Source organism: Theobroma umbraticum, unplaced genomic scaffold (assembly GCF_002168275.2).
Source record: "Theobroma umbraticum cultivar Fairchild unplaced genomic scaffold, ASM216827v3 scaffold_31.0, whole genome shotgun sequence".
Taxonomy (NCBI): domain Eukaryota; kingdom Viridiplantae; phylum Streptophyta; class Magnoliopsida; order Malvales; family Malvaceae; genus Theobroma; species Theobroma umbraticum.
In genome coordinates this window covers 496,968-517,279 of record NW_018397283.1, presented here as the reverse complement: position 1 = coordinate 517,279, position 20,312 = coordinate 496,968, and the positions used below count along the sequence as shown (strand labels likewise).

The window sequence follows — 20,312 nt, the reverse complement described above, 5'->3', positions numbered from 1 at the left end:
TGCTAATCTTTCTTTGTACGTAACCGTACTTCCAAATTAACTCTAAAAAATATATATAGATCAATTTATTGTTTTTTAAACGAACTTAAAATTTATTTAGGATTCCGTCGAATAGAACAAATTTAATAGATAACTAATTTTACTTAAATTAAAAAAGATTGATGATTGACTTCCAATATTTTTCATGTCTAGCGGTTGGATTTCTAGACCCGCACGTTTGAACAAGTATGTAACTGCAACTTGAATTTTATAGACATTTGGATCTTCACTGTCTCCGAATTAAGCTATGAGAAATGGCTCCCAGACGTAGGGCCACTCCTTGCCTCCGCATTTTTTGTTTCTTTTCAGGCTTGTTTTAGTTGTTGTAAACAGAAGTCCCTGCATTAAAAACTACATCAAGAACCATCAGAGGGTTGGGCGGAGCACACACCCCATGAAAATATTAATAATGTCGAGGTTCATTTCGTCATTCACAATCTTTAATGCTCAATAAAATTAATATTAAAATGATAATAAAAAAAATTTTATATCTCTTAAAATAATAGTACTCTGAATATATAAATATAACAAAATTTTTTTATTTATTAACCATTGATTTAAGATTAGATATCCGTATTAAAAGTTTAACAGGTACCATGAGAAAACCTAAAACAGAATGAACCAACCAATTTCTATATATATGTGTATATTTTATTCCATACACCTCACAAATGTATAATTTCTATATATGTGATGGCAGACTCATTTCCAAGCAAAGATCTGTCAATAACCAGGATACAATACAACTTGTGAAATTCTACTGTATTTTTAACTCTCTACCCCTGGATTTAAGTGATGAAGTAGCTTTTCAGTGAAATTAAAATGTTTGGTTTAAGGGCATTTATATGAGATGAATATGTGTTAAAGGTGGGTTGGTGGGGAGGCTTGGATTCCTTTAACCAAAGAGGGACACACCTTCTTTGATAAAAATTAATTCAAATTTTAGGGTTGCGGTTATTATTATTATTTATATTAAGGTTCAATCTTTGCTTGAATTTTTTCATATATGTATCAAAAATTAAATTAATTTAAATATTTTGATATTTAATTTTTTAATGTGATAATAAAGTTCATTTTTTTCCAATCAATCTGGTTTTTTTTAAAAAAATTAAAATTTCATTAAAATTGTACCAGCTGAAGAGATATCACCCCATCAAAATAATTAAAAAAGAGTCACTGGAATTTGAAAACAATGCCTCCCACCCAAAGCAGAGGTAAATTCTAAAGTCATGGGTAAGCCCAATCAAAAACTTTGACCCATGCATCAGTAGACTCTTGCTATTACGACAGTCCCTGCTACATTTATTGAGTATCAAATAGTCTGATACAATGCCTTGGCCAGGACTGGCCATACGGACAAGGAACCTGGATTGTCCTGACAATAAACTAACACGCCTAAAGCAGGTTCTCATCATAATACATAACACCAGATGCAAGCCAACAAACAGAAGAAGAAAACAGAACATAAGACTTTCCAATGCCTTACAGCTTACATAGAAAACAGAGCATAATACATCACCTGAAGAAACATTAATTCTTCCATCTAAAAGCAGCAATAGCATAATTCCACCACTCCTCCAAACAGATTATACCCCACCCTGATCACATAACTCCAATACAAATCCCAACAGCATCAATGATCCAGAACAGGAGCACTTGACCAGCATAATCACACAAGAAATGCGACACATACTCTCCTCAAACAAAGATAATAGAAATCACCACCATACGTAAAACATTGCAGTCTCATCAACGTCAAATTTTATCAATGAATCGGTCATAGTGTTACGGTCTTAGAGAAGAATCGTGAATTTCACATCAATTATGTATTAAAATGAAGTTGAGTGTTTAAATCTTCATGTCACCTTCAATTTATTGCACTTTAAATACGACCATAGAATCTAACTCAATTACGAATCTATTAAAATAAACTTCAATTGTCTTGAATGTTTCCAAATATTATATAAAATATTTCCCTTGTATGAAGAAAAAGAAATAAAAGTTCAATGGGAAAGCTGAGGACTAGGGTTCTAGTTAGGACCTGTCCTTAAAGTTTTAAATTTTTATAATATATATTTATTTTTTAAAATTTTATCTTTATAAAGATTGAACTTTTAATATAATTATTTCATAAATATTATCTTTTCCTCCAAACGTGAAATTCTGATGAATAATTGAAAACATTTTTCTTGACAATAAGAGGACAACGAAAGATCAGGCTTTAATTCATTTTCCTCGTAGCCCCGCAGCAGACAAGGAAAGGTGAACAAAGGCCCAGTGGGCAGAAGCATAGAGCTTTCAATTCATTCATTCATTCAATCGGTTGCAAAGAAATTTGAAGGAAGAAAGGTTTTACACAGCCATGTGATTTCCTGCTATATCTTTCTCTCTTTTCTTTTCTTTTTCATCTTTTACCGTTTCAAGTAACTTTCGAATTTATTTCATGTACTATCATAAGGACAAATCTATTATGAAATGAGTTTAGAAATTATTCCTTTTCGATGATGAGATTTCCCTCACGGTTTTTACGAGATTTAAATCAACTACAAGGCAACGATCAAACTTTCGAATGGTGCTTTTCGTGAAATTGTACATGTTCTATTTCCCTCCGACAGGTTTCTAAAAGTCATGGGAATCTTCGACCAATTAAGTGGGAGATTTGAAATGATATTCTTGAGCTGAGAACGAATAAAAATCACTTTTCGAAAAAATAATCACAAGGCAATGATCAATCACTCTCGACGATTTAAGTTCACTGCTATGTCGAATTCTTAATTTCTTTTTGAAAAGTAAATTTCATTAATTGAATGGATGGCTTGGATACAAATATATGTGCCCAATTGAAAGAGAATCTGTTTTGTGTATTGGTTAATTTGAAAATTATCTTATAATTTCGTAAAATAAAAAACAATTTTTCAAGTTTTTAAATTTGTTTTTTTATTGATTATTAAATGATTTTTCATTAATCATTTTATTTTGACATAATAGTTGAAAACTCTTTTTTTTTTTTATGTTCAATTAAAGTTTATATTTTTATTTTATATCAAATATGTTCTTATGACTCATGGTTGATTAATTATTATTAATCAAAATAACATTTATCATTTTATATTTACATGACCTTGACATGATATTAATGTGTCTAATTAAAATACCACAGGATCATAACACTATATCACATTATCATACCATGATATCATGCCATTAGAAATTTTTTAATAAAGATTCAAAACCTGTTATGGTATCTTAATTTATAAATAAATAATAAAAATTATTTTTTAAAAAATATATATATATCTCATATTATATTTTATTATAATATATTAACATATACATCAATAACAAGATAGTTGAAGTCACTTTGTTGTTGTAGCAATCTACTCGCCTCGTGTTATACAATAGGACACTGCCCTTTTAATGTTTACGAATCAGTCCCAAAAGTCATAAAAGGCTGTTCATGACTTTACATTCTTTTTCATTTTTCTTCGCTGCAGTTGTGCCTTTACAGCACCACTCACACACATGGTGGCTGAATGAGGCATTTAATTTGCCAGGCCATTTAAAGAAGGGTTAAAAAAATGAGAAAGGGGGACAGCCCCAAATCACCTATAGACATGACAGATGAGGGAAAATGAGAAATTGAGAGTTACAAAATTCAAAAGTAAATAAGATGTTTCAATTTTGAAGTTAGCACTGTAAATATGTAATTTTTTTTTGTTTGTTTATATCAGGATATTTACATTTTAAATCATGTTTGATGAGGATTTATCGATACTTCAAGACAAGACGTTGAACAATCGAGATTAACAAAAGAATGGGTTAAATCTATCCTTGGTTAATCATTAATGAAGATTATTAGCTTTGGCATCTTAGGACCTTGGGGGGGGGGGGGGGGGGGGGGGGGGGGGGGGGGTTACAAATGGAGGAGAGGAGTATTTTTTCTTGTTCTGAAACAGTGTCTATGAAGTAGTAGTTATACATGTAGGGAAGGTGAGGCAAGTCCTGAGACTATATTAAAATGGGCCATTGGCAATAAATTTAAGTACAAAGGGGAAACTAAATTCGACTGGGAAGGATGAACTACATTCAGGCACACCATCTTAACAATGGTTACCCGACCTGGATCACTTCATAAATGGGGATTTAAGTGGTTATAAAATTGTGTCCTGCGAATGGTACTATACTTTTCACAACATATCGCATCCTGTTTAATCAAAAGATTAGAGATTTGACTCGTATTTTTATAGATTTCTTTTTTATTAATACAAATATAAATGTTTTTTTCTTTAAAAAATCACATATATAAATTATTTTGGATTATATAATCTACAGTAAGTGATTTATTAGTTACAGTTAAGGCGCAGTGGCCCCATAATTGCAAGAACCCAACAGACTCAAAATTTATAAATTCGGGACAAATTTTCAGGTAAATATAACTCTACTGAAATTACTAATCTTATCTTGAATTAATTTGCATGCCATTAAATTTGAACCTCAACTTCATCAGTTCATCTTTAATCTCGTGTCTGGTCTGTAATACATTAATGTGTTTAGGACCCATTCTTCTTTCCAAAAGTAAATACATTGATTAAACTTGTCAGTTTGAGAACAGGCTATCGTGCAACCCTATGTTGTACATTCATAAAACCCAAATTTTGCTTCTTCTTTTTTTCCCCTATCAATCTCAAATTTTTTTTTTGAGAAATTACTCCACAGAAGTATTAGTGTCTCTAAGGTTATACTCAAACGTAATATTACAGACAATTTTTCTCAAGTTATCGATCCCATTAAGAAATATACCATTTATCTCATGATTTGGACTACTTCTTCTATAATCAAGGGAGGACTATTTTCGAGTTTGATTCAACTTCTCAACTCACACTGACAAATAAACAGGATGGAGTCAATGAGGTAACAGGTAAGATTTAGGATTAGTAACAGGTGTTTTATATGCAGTGATAGATTTAGGATTTTATATGAAATATAATTAAAAAATACTCATATAAAGTTATAGATCTATATATATATATATCAAATTATATACATAATAATAAAAAACACCTAAAAAGTAATTTTAATAACTATTAATTCCGCAAAATTAAAATCTTGTTCATTTCACCAATGCATTTCTTTTTTCTCGACCGGCCGGTGAAAGACATAGTGTTGGTACGTTCCAGTACAATACTATTGTAACCCATGGCAATTTTAATTACCTTTGATCACGCTTGTTGGCAAGTCCATTGTCATCTCGACAGGTCTACATCTAGTTGACAAGTCTTACTGTATTTATCATTTTTCTGAGTATTTAGTGTCATTACAGGTGAACTATGTTTTTTTTTTTTTTCAATTCAATATTTTGAAATTGTGAAGCTTTGTAAATTACTTTTTATTAATAAAAAGGACTTGTTTGAGAAAAAAAAAATTCTCTTCCAGATAAGTATAACAATTGCTTAGATTAGGCCATAATAACTAAATCATAAATTCTACCTAACCATATGAAGGGGCTCTAAAATACATTTCAATCATATGTGAGACCTAGAGCTTCAATAACAAACGCAACTTCAATAAACACCTATATTATAATAAACTAAATTAAAAATTACTTGTGGTAATCATTAATTAGTTTTAAATATTTCATTAAATTTATGTATCGACTTTTTCTTCACAATTTTTTTTTCAAAAAATTCCAATTTAGGATTCCAAGTCTACAAACTTATTTCGAGGCTAGTACTTTTTTTTTTCACATCTTTATAAAACTTAGATCGATTTTCTAAAAGAAAGAAATGTTTTGTAGAACTTGAAAGCATTCTTCACGTGGGGTCATCATTCATGAAGTAGTTGGAGTAATTTATACTTGATGAGTTTCCATGTACACCCCAGTGATTATTATCGTCTATATAGATTTGGCACCAAAGCTTTTAAATTTGCCCATCACTCTTCTTCTCTTCTTGTTCCTTCTCTTCCAATCCCTTTGCCGGTATTCTCTTGGCATTTGTCCCTGCAAAAAAAATGGGTCGGTCTCCTTGTTTCAAGAAAGAGGGTTTGAAGAGAGGACCATGGACAGCCGAAGAAGACAAGATACTCACTGCTTACATCCAAGAACATGGCCATGGTAGCTGGCGTGCCTTGCCTGAGAAAGCTGGTGATTGTTTTTATATATGCATGTATACAATCCCTTTTAATTTTATATCCAGCTTCAATTTTATATGTTTAATTTCTTTTTGTAATTGGCTTTCTGTATTTTATATATATATATATATATATATATATATATGCATATGTATATATATAGGACTTCAACGATGTGGGAAGAGCTGTCGACTCAGGTGGATTAACTACCTCAGACCTGACATCAAAAGAGGAAAGTTTAGTTCACAAGAAGAGCAAATCATTATTCAACTCCATGCCCTTCTTGGAAATAGGTAAAGAGCTTCTCACTACTTCATGGCTTTCATCCTTACCAGAAAAGAAAGAAAAACCCATGAATATCCATTCCAAGCAGACACCAAACCTTTCTTAAAATAGGATAAATTGAGAATATATATAAATATATATTATAATATATATATGTATATCATGTTACTTGTTATTGTCTACTGGGCCAAAACTTAGGACATGATATATTAGGTTGTTTAACTTTACTTTTAAGTATCACATTTTTTCTTGTTATGTTTATCTAATTATATATACAACAAAGGAAAAAAATACAATTATTTTTGGCATTTTTTTGCCAAAAAATTCTTGGTTTATTTCAGCTCCCTACTCTTCTATTAATAAAATTAAAACAAAAGTAAAAGAAAAGCATCGCGTTTTAACATTAATTAATTATATATGAATGACGTTTTAACAATCAGTTTAATTTTACCCAGCCATAATTTTTAGTCATCAAGTCAAAATTATATAGTTTCTACTGCTCTGTTATATATCTTGGATAGTCTGCTGATGCTGATGACCTTTTTATGTTCTATTTTGGGTGTGGTTTTAATTTGATTTTGGTGTTGTTAGTTTTATGTTTTGAGTGCAGTTAGGTCTGCTTCTAGTGTTAAATGAATTTTTTTTTTTATTTTTTGTTTTATAAGGTGTTCAAACAGTTTTTGATTCCATTCATTTGATCGAGTAAAAGAAAGTCGAGTTTATAGTTATTAATAAATTTCTGCAGCTCCAATAGAAACTCCATTAAATTTTTCCAGGGTAATTATGATGCTGATTTCATCGATTTCTTTCTTTATATTTGAAATTAATTCTACCATAAAAAGTATATGAAATTAATTCATTGATCATATTTTGTCACCTTTCGTCTGAATCGATTCATTTAGGTGGTCAGCCATGGCAGCTCACTTGCCAAAGAGAACTGATAACGAGATCAAGAATCATTGGAACACACATCTCAAGAAAAGGCTAATCAAAATGGGAATTGATCCTATGACCCACAAGCCTCGAGCAGATGCCTCAATCTTCCCGTCTGGTCCAGGCAAGAGTGCTTCAAATTTAACCCACATGGCTCAGTGGGAGAGTGCTCGGCTCGAGGCTGAAGCTAGGTTGGTCCGTGAGTCAAAACAGGTTGTTTCGAATCCTATCCAACCAAAAACCCAGTTTTCCCCCACTTCGGGTCAGCTGATCAAAGACATTGCTGCAGCAACACCCGGTAGACCGAGGTGCCTTGACGTACTCAAAGCTTGGCAAGGCGTTGTTGCTGGCATGTTTGCCTTCTCCAGCCAGGATCTTGGGTCCCCAACCTCGACTCTCAGTTTCCCGAATGGAACGGTTCGAGCTCCGGTCAATGGACTCGCTGGCCGTACAGATGGTGAAATGGGACTCCATGAGAGTGCATCAACCGGATGGAGAGGAACAGCTAGTACGGACTTAGACGGCCAAGATAGTTTGAAATGCGTTGATCACATGTCTAACCAAATGCAAGAACTTGAGGAAAAAATTTTGGATAGCTTCGTCGAATTGCAACATGTAACGGATTCCGCAGGTGACGCATTGTTTGAGGACTCATTCAGGATAGGAAATGAAAATGTACCACTTGCAGATATAATGGAGGATTTGTCAGATGCTTTAATTTTTAATTCTGGCGTTCTGAATTCATCCATGGGTGACCAGAAATCGATTGAAAGTTGCAATGGCAACATGGTGGAGAATAGTAATTGCTGGAATAGTGTACTCAACTTCGTGAATTCTTCACCATGTGGTTCACCAGTGTTCTGTTAAGGTCTCGCTGTAGTAACTTTGAGCTGTGGCATCGATCTTTTGTAACAAAGAAAATGTTCTTCATCAAAATCTATCTTAGAGATTACATCAATCTCTATTTGTTTTATTATTGAAATAATATATATATATATATATATATTCAAAATTTTATATGAAAAGTGATTAGAAAATAATCATATAAAATCATGAATCGAATCAATGATTCGATTTAAGATAAATATTAATCACTTTTAAAGTAAATGACAGAACAACAATCATCATTGAACACTTACAATCTCTCCTTCCTCCTTACACTACTACTGATCGAGTTCCTATCACTCTTGTTTCTTTTCTTGCCAAAATAGTTTAGTAACTGTATATTTTTTGACCGGATAGCAGCTGGTGGACAAGGTCTCGCATATGTAAAGGTAATTAAAAGTAGTTCCATTAACCTTGCTGGAAGCTTCAGCTTGTATCAAATTCAACAATGATCGATCTCCTCTTTCATGCCAGATATTAGCTCAGAAAATTGAATGCTATGAGCCATTTAGAGTACTTGTTGAGTTGGTGCTCAAAGATTTCTTAATGATTTTATAAATTTAATTGAGAAATGACTTGCATTTGAGCCAAAAGAGTTGCGATGTGCCAATGACTCATCATAACTATCAATATTAATCATTACTTAGCGAACAAACTACTCTTCAATTGGGAAACATATCAAGCCATAAATGACTATAGACTTAAAAATGCGATGAGATATTGTGAGTGACAAAATAATTTACTTATCACGATCTTCTGAAATTTAATCTTTATAAATAACGCATTCACCTAGGATTCTGCTAGCCTGGCTCTTTTTGTTTACTGGTAGCCTTTATTTGGTCTGTTGTGCTGGTTCTGTCCTTGTGATAACACACCAAAATCATGGGCTATGATTGTGTATAGTTCAAGGGAACTCTCAATTCCCTCTTTGTTAATGAAAGTTACTACCTTTCAAAAAATAATAATAATAATTGACCAATAAACTAGATACAGGATCCAGGGTCTTTGCCTAGGACCGCATATAGCTTTAACCTATAGTATATTTAGGGTAGGCCTTGACAAGGGTTTTGGTTAGGCCAACCCAAATAACTAGGTAAGAAAAGATTCAACAAAATACCCATCACCTCCATAAACAGCAAGCTGATTAGTTGCCTAATTCAGAACAAACAGAATCGTGTACAAGTGACTGATTTTGTCAAGGTTGAGATAATCACATTTAAGAGCTGATAAATTCAATGTTAGGTCTCCAAGATTGCAACCCAAAAAGTGGTTTAATTGAATTTTGAAGACAGTGAACTAAAACTGAAACTTCAAACCTTCAATATGTCTTGGCATCGCTTTCTTTCATGCTCGCAAAGGAAAAATAAGCTGTGGGAACAAATTAAATGTTGAAATATATATATATATATATAGCAGTCTCAGTTTTCTGAATCAGTGCTGTCAGAGTGCCCACATGAAGGCACATTTAAGGAAGTAGCTGAGTAATTAAAGCTAATTATTACAAATTTTTTTGATTCAATTGGGCTCATGGTTACCAAGTACAATTTGTTGGTAGTGGAAAGAAATTCTTCGCAACCAGTTTTGGTAAACAGTGTAAACAATATCTTTAGCCCTCCCTCCAGCTGCAGGCAGGAATATCTCCCTGATTGGACAAATATCCATGGATTGTTTCCTTTGCCTCCAGGCTCCAGCGGTAAAAGGCAGTTTGACAGGCATGAAGGTGTGGAAACAGGGGAATCATAAATATTTTAAAGTATTGGGTTTAGATTCCTGCATGTATATTTCTTTCTATTGATTAATTTTCACAACCAACTTTTTTAAAACACCCTTCTATGGTTTTATGATGAGTTAAGTTTTTATCTTTTTTAGTTGATCAACTCCATTTAAGAAACAATGTTAAATACGTTATTCAAAAAAAAAGAAGCTGAATTTAATTGGTATTACGAAGTGTGAAATTTGGTCTATAGATGAAAATTTGATTTTGAATTCAAATCTTATGGATTTGGTACTTGCTCAAGCTAAATAAAATTTTAATTTGATATTGTAATAGGTAATTGAAAGCTAATGTAATCATAATCACAATTGTAAATCTTTACATATGTTTACGATTAAGAACAAATTACGATCAAATCTGACTAAATCAAAACCCGAACTAATTAAAACCTCAAACGTTACAAATCCCAATTGGCATGCCAGTGAGTATGGATGTCATTAATCACAGCAAAGGATTGAGCCCAGCAAAAATTAATTGAATTCTTCCCAAGGGGAGAGACGTTGATTCAATCCCACCAGAAGATATGTCTTCTTCCCTGTAGGCTTCATGACGATTTATTATATTGAAAACTGTACGGTCCCAAAATGATCATGTGTAATTTTTGGGTGGTCTTCTTTCCACTGTGCAAGAAACAATATCATCGCCAACTGAAGTTTTTGAAGGTTGACAATGATTACTCGAATTGAATCAAACATTTCTTTATTGCTGTTTTGCCTTTGAATCAGTGTCAAAGAGAACAGAAAAACCAAAAAGAAACCACCATGAGGAAATCTTGTAAAGGCACGTGAAAGAGAATTTCACACCCCACAACCATACACCAGCTGCCCTCACCCGTCGACATTGATTTGGATTAATGCTGCTTTCTTTCTTTCTTTCTTTCTTATTGCCCATAAATATTATCAATTCAAAATATGAAAAGAAGTTAAAAGGGAAACTTCGTAAATCAGCCTTTTCTGACTCACAGCCTTTTCTGACTTTTATCACTTTTCAGTATTCAATTTTGTTTTTAAAAAATATAAATACTACCTTTGATTTTGGTGTCAAAAAATAATACTCACTTAAAACGTGTAAATTAGATTGATAAAAGTATATAAAAATAGGGAAAACATTCAGAAAAGTACAACAGCTCGAGAACAGGAAAGCTTTGGGTCTTATTTTTTGAATTAAAAATCATGTTTTAATTATTAAATTAAATTTTTTATTCAACTTTACTATTATTGAATTATAATATATTGGGAAAAAGAAAAAGAGGATGATGAGGTCGGCATTGGGCAATTACAACCTTCAATCAATTAGTACAATTTGCAATGAATATAGGGCATACATTAACACAACATCAAAGCCTTTACCTAAAACAACAAAGCCAATAAATTAATCACAATTTAATAAAGAAATTTCCAGCAACTTGCCAGACTTTAATTCGGATTCCAGCCAAGAGTAATTTGGACATTCCATGGAAATGTAAGTAGTTCCACAATTTTATTTCTTCAATTCAATTATAGTGCCATTTACTTTAAATGCAGAATTCATGAATAATCTCTCTCTCTCTCTTTCTCTCTGTGTTGGGTGACGATTGTGGGGTGGCTTTTGCTCGCACTGGCTTAATTGATTGATCATCACAAATTCTCAACAGTTTGTAGTTTATCATAATTATTGCAATTAAATCAATTTTCCTTTCCCTACCCGATTATGTTCACATTACAGACAAACTTTTAGGTAGTAATAAAATCTATGGATATTAATAGAATAAATATCCATTTTATTACCTGATAAATGAAGAAACAAAAGGTATTAATACCATTTGTTATGTTGAATAAATACGTAGCATTTATCTGTGTGAAGCTCAACCTTTGATCAAAATGTTTGGTGGTATTAATGTGTTTTTGGACCCATGGCTTTTCCCACTCGAAATAAATATATTTTAAGCAAATGTCAGGCGCTAGCCATGTTCTGAGAATAAATTTGTATATACACGTAGAACCAACTTTCCATCTCTTCTCTTTTACTTTCATAACCAAATATATATACACACACACACATCCTTGAAGAATAATCATGAATATATGAATAGTTCATTCCAAATGTTCAGTAGGTTTCAATGTGGATACCTGAGTGATTAATTTCCTGAAGTAGTCTATCTATCCTGTATTTGGGAAGAACCTTTGGGATTAACAACAAAATTGGAATTTTCTTTTTGATTGGTCATGAAAGATTTCATTAAGTCAATACTCTATACAAAATTCTGCTCAAGCAGCCCCGTCACAATACAATTAGTTTTAAGTTGAATGTTTGCTTCAAAATTTAACATAAAATCAACAAACTTTATCTTGACTAGTACAACATGATAATGTTGTTACATGTGAAATCCATGTTATATGATAAACTCGTTATATATACATACCAAATATATATTGTATAAGTTTATTATCATTACGTGTGATGAAATATTATGTAAATTTAGAATATATGACATGAAAATATAGATGTAAAGCATATCCATCCTAAAGTTTAACATATCTTTATGTGGGGGTGATTGATGTCAACATGGCGGAAGCTTTGGCCGTGAAAGATGTTGTTCTCGTTTTCTCTCTGTCAATGTTGAAAGATTATAGTTTTGAGATTGAATCTGATTCTGCTAATGTGGTTAAATGGGTCCTAAATCCCCATGAAGTCCCCTAGAAAATGAGACACATTTTCATATTGATATCTAAGCTGCCTAGGATGCTTTCTAGGTGGAAGATCAGACATATAGCCAGGTCAGCTAACAGGGATGCTGATATATAGCCTCGTAAAAGTGGCGTACTATGGCCACTTGATTTTGTTTGGATTAACTATGATTATGCTCTTTCACCTCAAGAATTTGAGAATGTATAGTGGCTGGTTTAGGTGTTGTCTGGTACCAACAGGTCTGGATGAGAGGTTGTGATTGATCTGCTGGGGGACAGAAAATTGCCTTGGGGCTGGGGCGATGTGTGCCTTTGAAGCAGGATGGTTTCTGTTCACCTGCTTTTTTGTATATTGATTTTAAATATGGCATAAAGGTATAGCATACCATACGTAAATGCACAATATGCATCTGTATAACTAGAAATGTTCGATTTTATAATTTCCTTAATTATAAGACAAATCAAAGGTTTAATTATTAAACTAAAACTTCATGTAAAGAATAAATCAAAACTTATGCTGCTGCTGCTGCTTGTGCCTCTAGACTGCAGGCAATAAAGAAGGGTGACCCCAATGTGCAAACCATGAAACAAAGCGTTGGCCCAGAATAATTTCTAAAGAGTACATTCTGATAATGTCTGTCGCCAATTTGCCTTCCTCTACTTATTTAATCTTATCTATCAAATTTATATAATAGTAAGTATTTAAATAATGGTCCAATTTTATCTATATGTATTTACTACCATATAGTACCAAATATCATGATTGCACTTCTGCAAAGACGCTTCTATCCTTTACCCTTAGGTAACTGCAATTACTGCGGTTTTCGATGCTTGTATATGTACTCTGATCCCTCGCTCTGATTTCGAAATATAGCATACTCATTTTACCTCTCAAAAAAAAAAATCTATTACCCTTAAGAATTTCATACCTATAGGTAATTAAGATTTTTTTTGGGTTGGTTCCAATTCTCCAATGTCCCAAAGGATCACAAAGGTTTCAAATTAGCTGACTACGCATTAAAATTTTTTAAATCAACAATATTTAATCATCAACATGACTATTAACTATTATATATGATGGAATAACACTAATAAACTGCTAACATTAGCTAAATTTGTCACAATTTTTGGATAAAATTCATAAATGCATAAATTTTGTAATACAAAAGTTATTAGAATTTTGCTAATTAAAATGAAATTTAAGCTTTTATATTGTTAGTCTTATGATTTTTCTTTCCTTCAAAAAGAAAAGAGGTGGTATAACTCAATTGTTTAGATGCAAAAAAATTTTAAAAAAAATAGCTCTTAAAAATTAAAAAAAAAACACTTAAAATATCGACTCCAGTATAAAGCCTTCATTAAATTTGAAAGTTACCATTTAGTTAGTTCATTTTAAATCCATAATTTTTTCTCATTTACGTTTTTTTCTTTTCTCAAACAATTATCTTTATTAATAGAAAAGCTTAAAAAACATCATAATTCAAAAAGAAAAAATTGAAAAGAAAAGCACTTGAGACATGTTATATTACAATACATATATACCTATCACCAGCACGCTTCTGATTTTGTAATAAAACCTTTTAAGTAAAAAAATGAATGGTTTAAAACAAAGTAGTGAAGGTAATAATACAAATTGTGTTTAGTAGTTTAATTGAATATTTTTAATTTTATGTGAAAAACAATGTAATTTGTGTTACTACCACCAAATATTATTGATTATGGCTTTATTAATTCCACAAACATATCTATTAATTTTTTAATTTATAAATTAATTGAATCGACCTTCTATCACAATATTAAACACTTTGATAAATTACGATACGTAATTACTTGATTCAATAGTGATGTATGTATCTCTTTATTATAAAAAATAAAGATTGAATTTTGTTTTGTTTCAAATCAAAAAGAAAAAAGAAAAAAGAATTGTGAATCTTATGATTAGCAAATAACATATATAAATATAAAATCACATTATCCATAATTAATTGATTAATCTAATTCCTTTCCTTGTAGTGAAGGGTATAAGGGTCATATAACTGATCATATTTACTACACTATGGCCTATATATTACGCACATATTTCTACTTCACCCATCTCTCCCCACATTTTCCTTGCTTTCAACTACGTAATCTCTCTTTCTTTGTCTTCTTCTTCTTCTTCTAACGTTTGGTTGGTTTAATTTCCAAGAATATGGGGCGTTCTCCATGTTGCGAGAAGGTGGGGTTGAAGAAAGGGCCATGGACTCCAGAAGAAGATCAAAAACTCTTGGCTTACATTGAAGAACATGGCCATGGAAGCTGGCGTGCCTTGCCTGCAAAAGCTGGTGATTAATACCATCTACTCCGTTCCCCTTTAAGTACTATTAGATGGCCTTCATTTTTTGTAGCAAATCTTGTTAACTGTTACCTTATTTTTTGGCTTTATTTTATATATATATAGGACTTCAGAGATGTGGCAAGAGTTGTAGATTACGGTGGATTAACTACCTAAGACCTGATATCAAAAGAGGGAAGTTCAGTTTACAGGAAGAACAGACCATCATTCAACTCCATGCCCTTCTTGGAAACAGGTAAACAAAACCAAAGCGCATTAATTTTGCTTCAGCATTCAAAATTTTTTTATCTAGTACCGCTGTCTAGCCTCTGCCATTCCCTCATCGTTTTGGTATTTACCAGTCGCTTGATGGTTCTGATGAGAGATCTTGTTCCTTGTTTCTCCTTTTAATGGGGATATCCTCTTCTAGGTGATGGTATTCCCTTGGGGTAGATTTAGGCAGGGAGTTTATAGGTAGAGATAGTACGGTAAGGAGCAACGAGTCTTTTAGTTGGCGGTTGTAATGACTGCATAATGGCGACAGTATCAAGCGCTTACTCCAGGCTGCTATTCCATTTTTGACAAGGTCATGATACTCCCCGAGTGATATCGACACCGTGTAGCAACTATATTACAGTGATTACCCAGCTAGATTTTTGTTAATAATCATCCCGCCATTGAAACCATCGCCATGTAGAATATATATACCATCAAGCAATGCTACCTTTTTTTTTCTTTTGTCATGGAGGTTATTGGACTTATATAATTGGAATTTATGTTCCACAGGTGGTCGGCTATAGCTACTCATTTACCTAAAAGAACAGACAATGAGATCAAGAACTACTGGAATACACATCTCAAGAAAAGATTGACCAAGATGGGGATTGATCCCGTAACACACAAGCCCAAAACCGATGCCCTCGGGTCCGCCAGTGGTAACCCCAAGGATGCCGCCAACCTTAGCCACATGGCCCAGTGGGAGAGCGCTAGGTTGGAAGCCGAAGCTAGATTGGTCAGAGAGTCGAAATTAGTTTCGAACCCTCCCCAAAACCAGCATGGCTCCGCCTCTTCCTCGGCGGCTCCACTATCCATCAATGCTGTGGCTCCAGCAACTAGACCGCAATGCCTTGATGTACTCAAAGCGTGGCAAGGTGTAGTCACCGGATTGTTCACCTTCAACAGTGACAACCTCCAGTCTCCAACCTCAACGTTGAACTTCATGGAAAACACCTTGCCGATGTCGTCTGTTGGATTCAATGATAACTTTGTCGGGAACTCAATCAATCCTTGTGAAGGTGATGGGATCGTAAAGGACAGTGGCGGGAATGATTGGAAATGTCTGGAGAAGTCGAGCCAAATTCCCGAGTTAAAGGAAAGATTGGATAACTCAATGGGATTGCATGAAATGGCCTACTCCTCAGAGAGTGCATGGTTTCAAGACTCATACAGGGCAGAAAATATGATGGAAGGTTACTCGGATATAATGGTTTGTGATTCTGTCCATCAGCAGAATTCATCAATGGCGCCCGGCGAAAACTTGTCTGGAACAAGCTACCCTAGTTCTTTCGAGGAGAACAAGAATTACTGGAACAGCATACTTAATTTGGTGAATGCTTCACCATCTGGTTCACCTGTGTTTTGAAAGTTGGATAAGAGTACTCCCAGCTCTAGAATTTGATTGATAAGTGCCTTCGCATTCCAATTAACTGTAACGAGAAAACTTTCAAATTAATAAAAGTCACTAGGTTCTAGTCTACCTAATTTAAAAGCCATGATCAGCAATTGAGCAACAGATGATGCTATCTTGTTCTCTTTCATTTGGCTTCATGAGTTTCTACTCTTGATTGAATCTTGAGCACACATGGAAACGTCAGTACACCATTTTACTTTGCCTGTTCTTGATCCTATATATGGCCATATAGAGGAGTTGTATCATCCTGCCTATTTTAAAAATTACTACACCATCTCACAAAAACTTTGTCTAAATTATCAGGACAAAATGTTCCACTTGTCTTTTAACCACATTTTAAGAGAGACTAACTAGCTTGCTATGGACTGGTGAAAGTCGAATTCTTTTGTACAAACGATTTTTCTGGTTTTTTTTTTTTTGGTATATAGTCTACTAGTCTTTAATCTCTCTTGGATCATGGATTTTAAGCAAATTCAACTTGATAAGTTCAATTTTTATCGAATTATATATGGCTGTGACGAGAAGTGAATATGGAAGAGATATAACAGATTTTGAGAGAGAAATTATCAGTCTCCAAGAAAGCAATGCATCCATTACCGGTGCCTGATGCTTTCACTCCTTGTGTTCAAAGCTTGGGGAAGATGCATAAGCCTTTCGACTCAGACTAGGGGACCTGGATTAGTTAGTTCAGTCAGCTGAAAGAAAACAAGCTAGAATTTATGTAAGATTTCTCTATAGTTTGAGTGGACTAAACACAAGCTAGCTTCCGGAAAAATTTTGGCATACGCAAACCATATTACTAGCTAGGACTTGATTGGACGAATGCAACCTTGGAATTACCTGTTGAAAACAGTGTAGCTTTAAAAATTGCAGTTTCGTAGAACCGTTTATTCCATAGTGTATTTGTCAGTTCCCATTGAATATGAATCAATTAATGGATGGGCCACACTGCAGTCAGCTTTAGTCTCTCTGAGTCTCCTGTCTCAGCCTACCACTGCCAAAATCAGTATCGCTGTAAAATCGGGGATATAAGCATAAGCACCTTCCCATTGTTTGTGGCTTTCCTCTTAGTTACAATTGCAAGCCTCTCTATTCGCTGGTCGACTCAAGATTTTACATCAAAAATAATTATAGAATTATCTACTCATCGATTTCAATTCTTGCCAATTATCCAATTGAAATAGAAATTAGTTTGATACAGAAGAAAATGAAGAAGAGAGAGAGAGAGAGAGAGAGGGATTAATAAACGGGAAGAATGGCGGTGGTTGCATCAGAGCGTGTGATATAGGTGTGTATGAGTTGAATTTGATCAGCTTCATTGATATATATCCATTTTATTTATGGTTATTTAGTAGCAATAATGGCTGCATCTCCTACATCATCTAATCTTGTTGGGCCCTTTTAAATATCTTTAATAAATACCTTCCTTTCCTTTTCACCAATATCTTTTTATATCTATTACTGCTCCAACAATGCATTTTTCTTTGTACAATATACCAAAAACTTTTATGCTACATAGATGTATATACTTTGCTAATTAATCTAATTAATTTTTTTAATTCGGGATTGGAACACGTCAATAAAAAAAATGGAGCTCATGAAAATGAAACTATTTTTTTCAAAATTAAAACCCTTATTTTGTTCTAATTTACTTGTAGCTAGCTAGATTGGGGTGTTCACGTTCTAGCTATAGCAATGACTCCATTGAATTTCTAACCCCATTTTGGCAATAATTTGTGGTCACTAAATAATTTATTTTTCTTGCACTAATTGGAGCAATCATGTTGTCCAATCTCAAATCTAAAGCATAACAAAATGGAATGTTGTTGGAGTATGTGTAAGTGACGGGGCTACAGTACTTCTGATCATATGGCCTGCCGACCTATGACCTATGTGATACAGAAACAAGCAAAAAAAGAGAAATTTATTAAGGTGGTGACTGTTTGATCCTGTAGCTATTAATATACAGTGCTACTAATAAATTAAAAATTATGTAAATATGAGTATCTTTTACCAGTCTTTCATTTGGACTAAGGCAAAGGTGGCATGGGATTACTTTGAGCATAGAGAATGGGGAATGAAATTACGATCGTCTGGGAGAAACTCAAGCAACACTATGTCAAACTTATTGATGATGCATGGGACTGCTAAAGGGTAATCGGGAATGACAGCGACAGGTGGTTTGACCACGGATGAGAATGGTAATTAGATTGTGGGGTTTACATACATGGTCGACATCTCTTCCTCTTTAACAGCTAAACTTTGGATTATTTATCAAACTTTAAGTTTATGTTGGAATAGGAGTTACTAAAAAGTACAGGTTGAATTTGATTTTTTTCTAGCTATATAGAAAATTTTCAGCCAAAGTACTACTATGGATCCGAATGCTTATCTTTTAAGAGATATTAAGAAGTTATTTTTATGAAATTGAGATTGTTCAATTTTTTACGCTTATCATAAAACTAATTAATGTGTCAATTAAATAGTTATATTATGAAAATTTATCATTAGAGTTACATATTTTTGAAATTCCTCCAAGTAGTATTTTCACTTGTTTATATACAGACACTTTAGGTGTATTATGGATTAGAATGACGTAGTTAATTTTGTTTTGTTCTTTCCCCTGTAACAGAAAAAAATTATGCAAATAATAATCTTACAAAGAAAATATGCATTCATTATTTAATGGAAATCACACCTACACTGCCAACAGGAGGAAAACGTTTTCAAATTATTATTAAAATAGTGAAAAAAAACAATGGTTTGGGCTGGGACCGACCTCATGCTTAGCCCATATGCTAGTCGATCCTACATAGCTGTACATGATCATTAATCAATAGTTGGGGCTTGGTCTGGAAAAGTTACTCAAAAGAGTAATCCAAAAATTTTACTTTGATTGGATTTATATATCAAAGATCTTTTGAAGAAAAAATAACAAGTCAGTATTATTTATATGTATTGTAAATCTAATTATTTGATAAATTTTATTTTGTTTATATGAATTTTCAATATTTTATTAACACGATGTTTTTTCAAAGATTTTTCTAGTGACAGTGCATTAGTTTTATTAAGTGATGTTATAAAAATTGTATTCTCACGTATTATTTTAACATAAGTGTATTATTTTTTATTTCTTTCTAATAAAAAAAAGAGAAAGAGAAATGATCTAAGAATTTTACTTTGATCGAATATGTACTTATTTTTTACCTTTTTTTCAAGATTAATGAAGAGTGGTTCTAAACTTTGTTAATGAATAATGAATTGATAATAATAATAATAATTTATTTTTTATTTTTTAATTCATTTTAGTTAAATTTTTACCAGGAAAAGGAATGCTCTTTCGGAATGTGTAGGTGGTTGGGATAGCTTGGTCCTGAAGACTTCATTGGTTTTTTTCATTCCGAGCTGTGAGTCTCTGACTGAGAGATAATCGATCAGGCTTTAAGTGGAAAAAAGCAGCTTACCGCTGTTATATCTCTTCCCTCTTTAACTTAAGCCATAATTGATTAACCAGCAGCCTACAACCAGCTAGCCAAGGGGTAGCATCCTAGAAGTGGCGATGACTGCTTCACAGTCTAAAATCAAAAAGCTGTCACC

At 33.0% G+C, this 20,312-nt stretch overlaps 2 protein-coding genes across 3 annotated transcripts; both read left to right on the top strand.

Moving 5' to 3' along the window:
* Positions 1-5,956: 5,956 nt before the first annotated feature.
* LOC110428270 (transcription factor MYB16-like) lies at positions 5,957-8,386 on the top strand. Of its 2 annotated transcripts, XM_021444056.2 has the most exons (3): positions 5,957-6,181; positions 6,332-6,461; positions 7,356-8,382. In XM_021444056.2, exons 1-3 carry the CDS (start codon positions 6,049-6,051, stop codon positions 8,251-8,253), a joined length of 1,161 nt encoding a protein of 386 aa, XP_021299731.1. In that variant the 5' UTR covers positions 5,957-6,048; the 3' UTR covers positions 8,254-8,382. The 2 variants fall into 2 exon arrangements, with proteins under 2 accessions (XP_021299731.1, XP_089641760.1); XM_089785634.1 differs by having other exon boundaries at positions 5,957-6,461; positions 7,356-8,386.
* Positions 8,387-14,824: 6,438 nt separating this feature from the next.
* Positions 14,825-16,771, top strand: LOC110428193 (transcription factor MYB106-like). The gene is made up of 3 exons (XM_021443938.1): positions 14,825-15,035; positions 15,152-15,281; positions 15,812-16,771. The coding sequence occupies exons 1-3, from the start codon at positions 14,903-14,905 to the stop codon at positions 16,665-16,667; spliced, it is 1,119 nt and encodes a 372-aa protein (XP_021299613.1). The 5' UTR covers positions 14,825-14,902; the 3' UTR covers positions 16,668-16,771.
* The last annotated feature ends 3,541 nt before the right edge of the window (positions 16,772-20,312 follow it).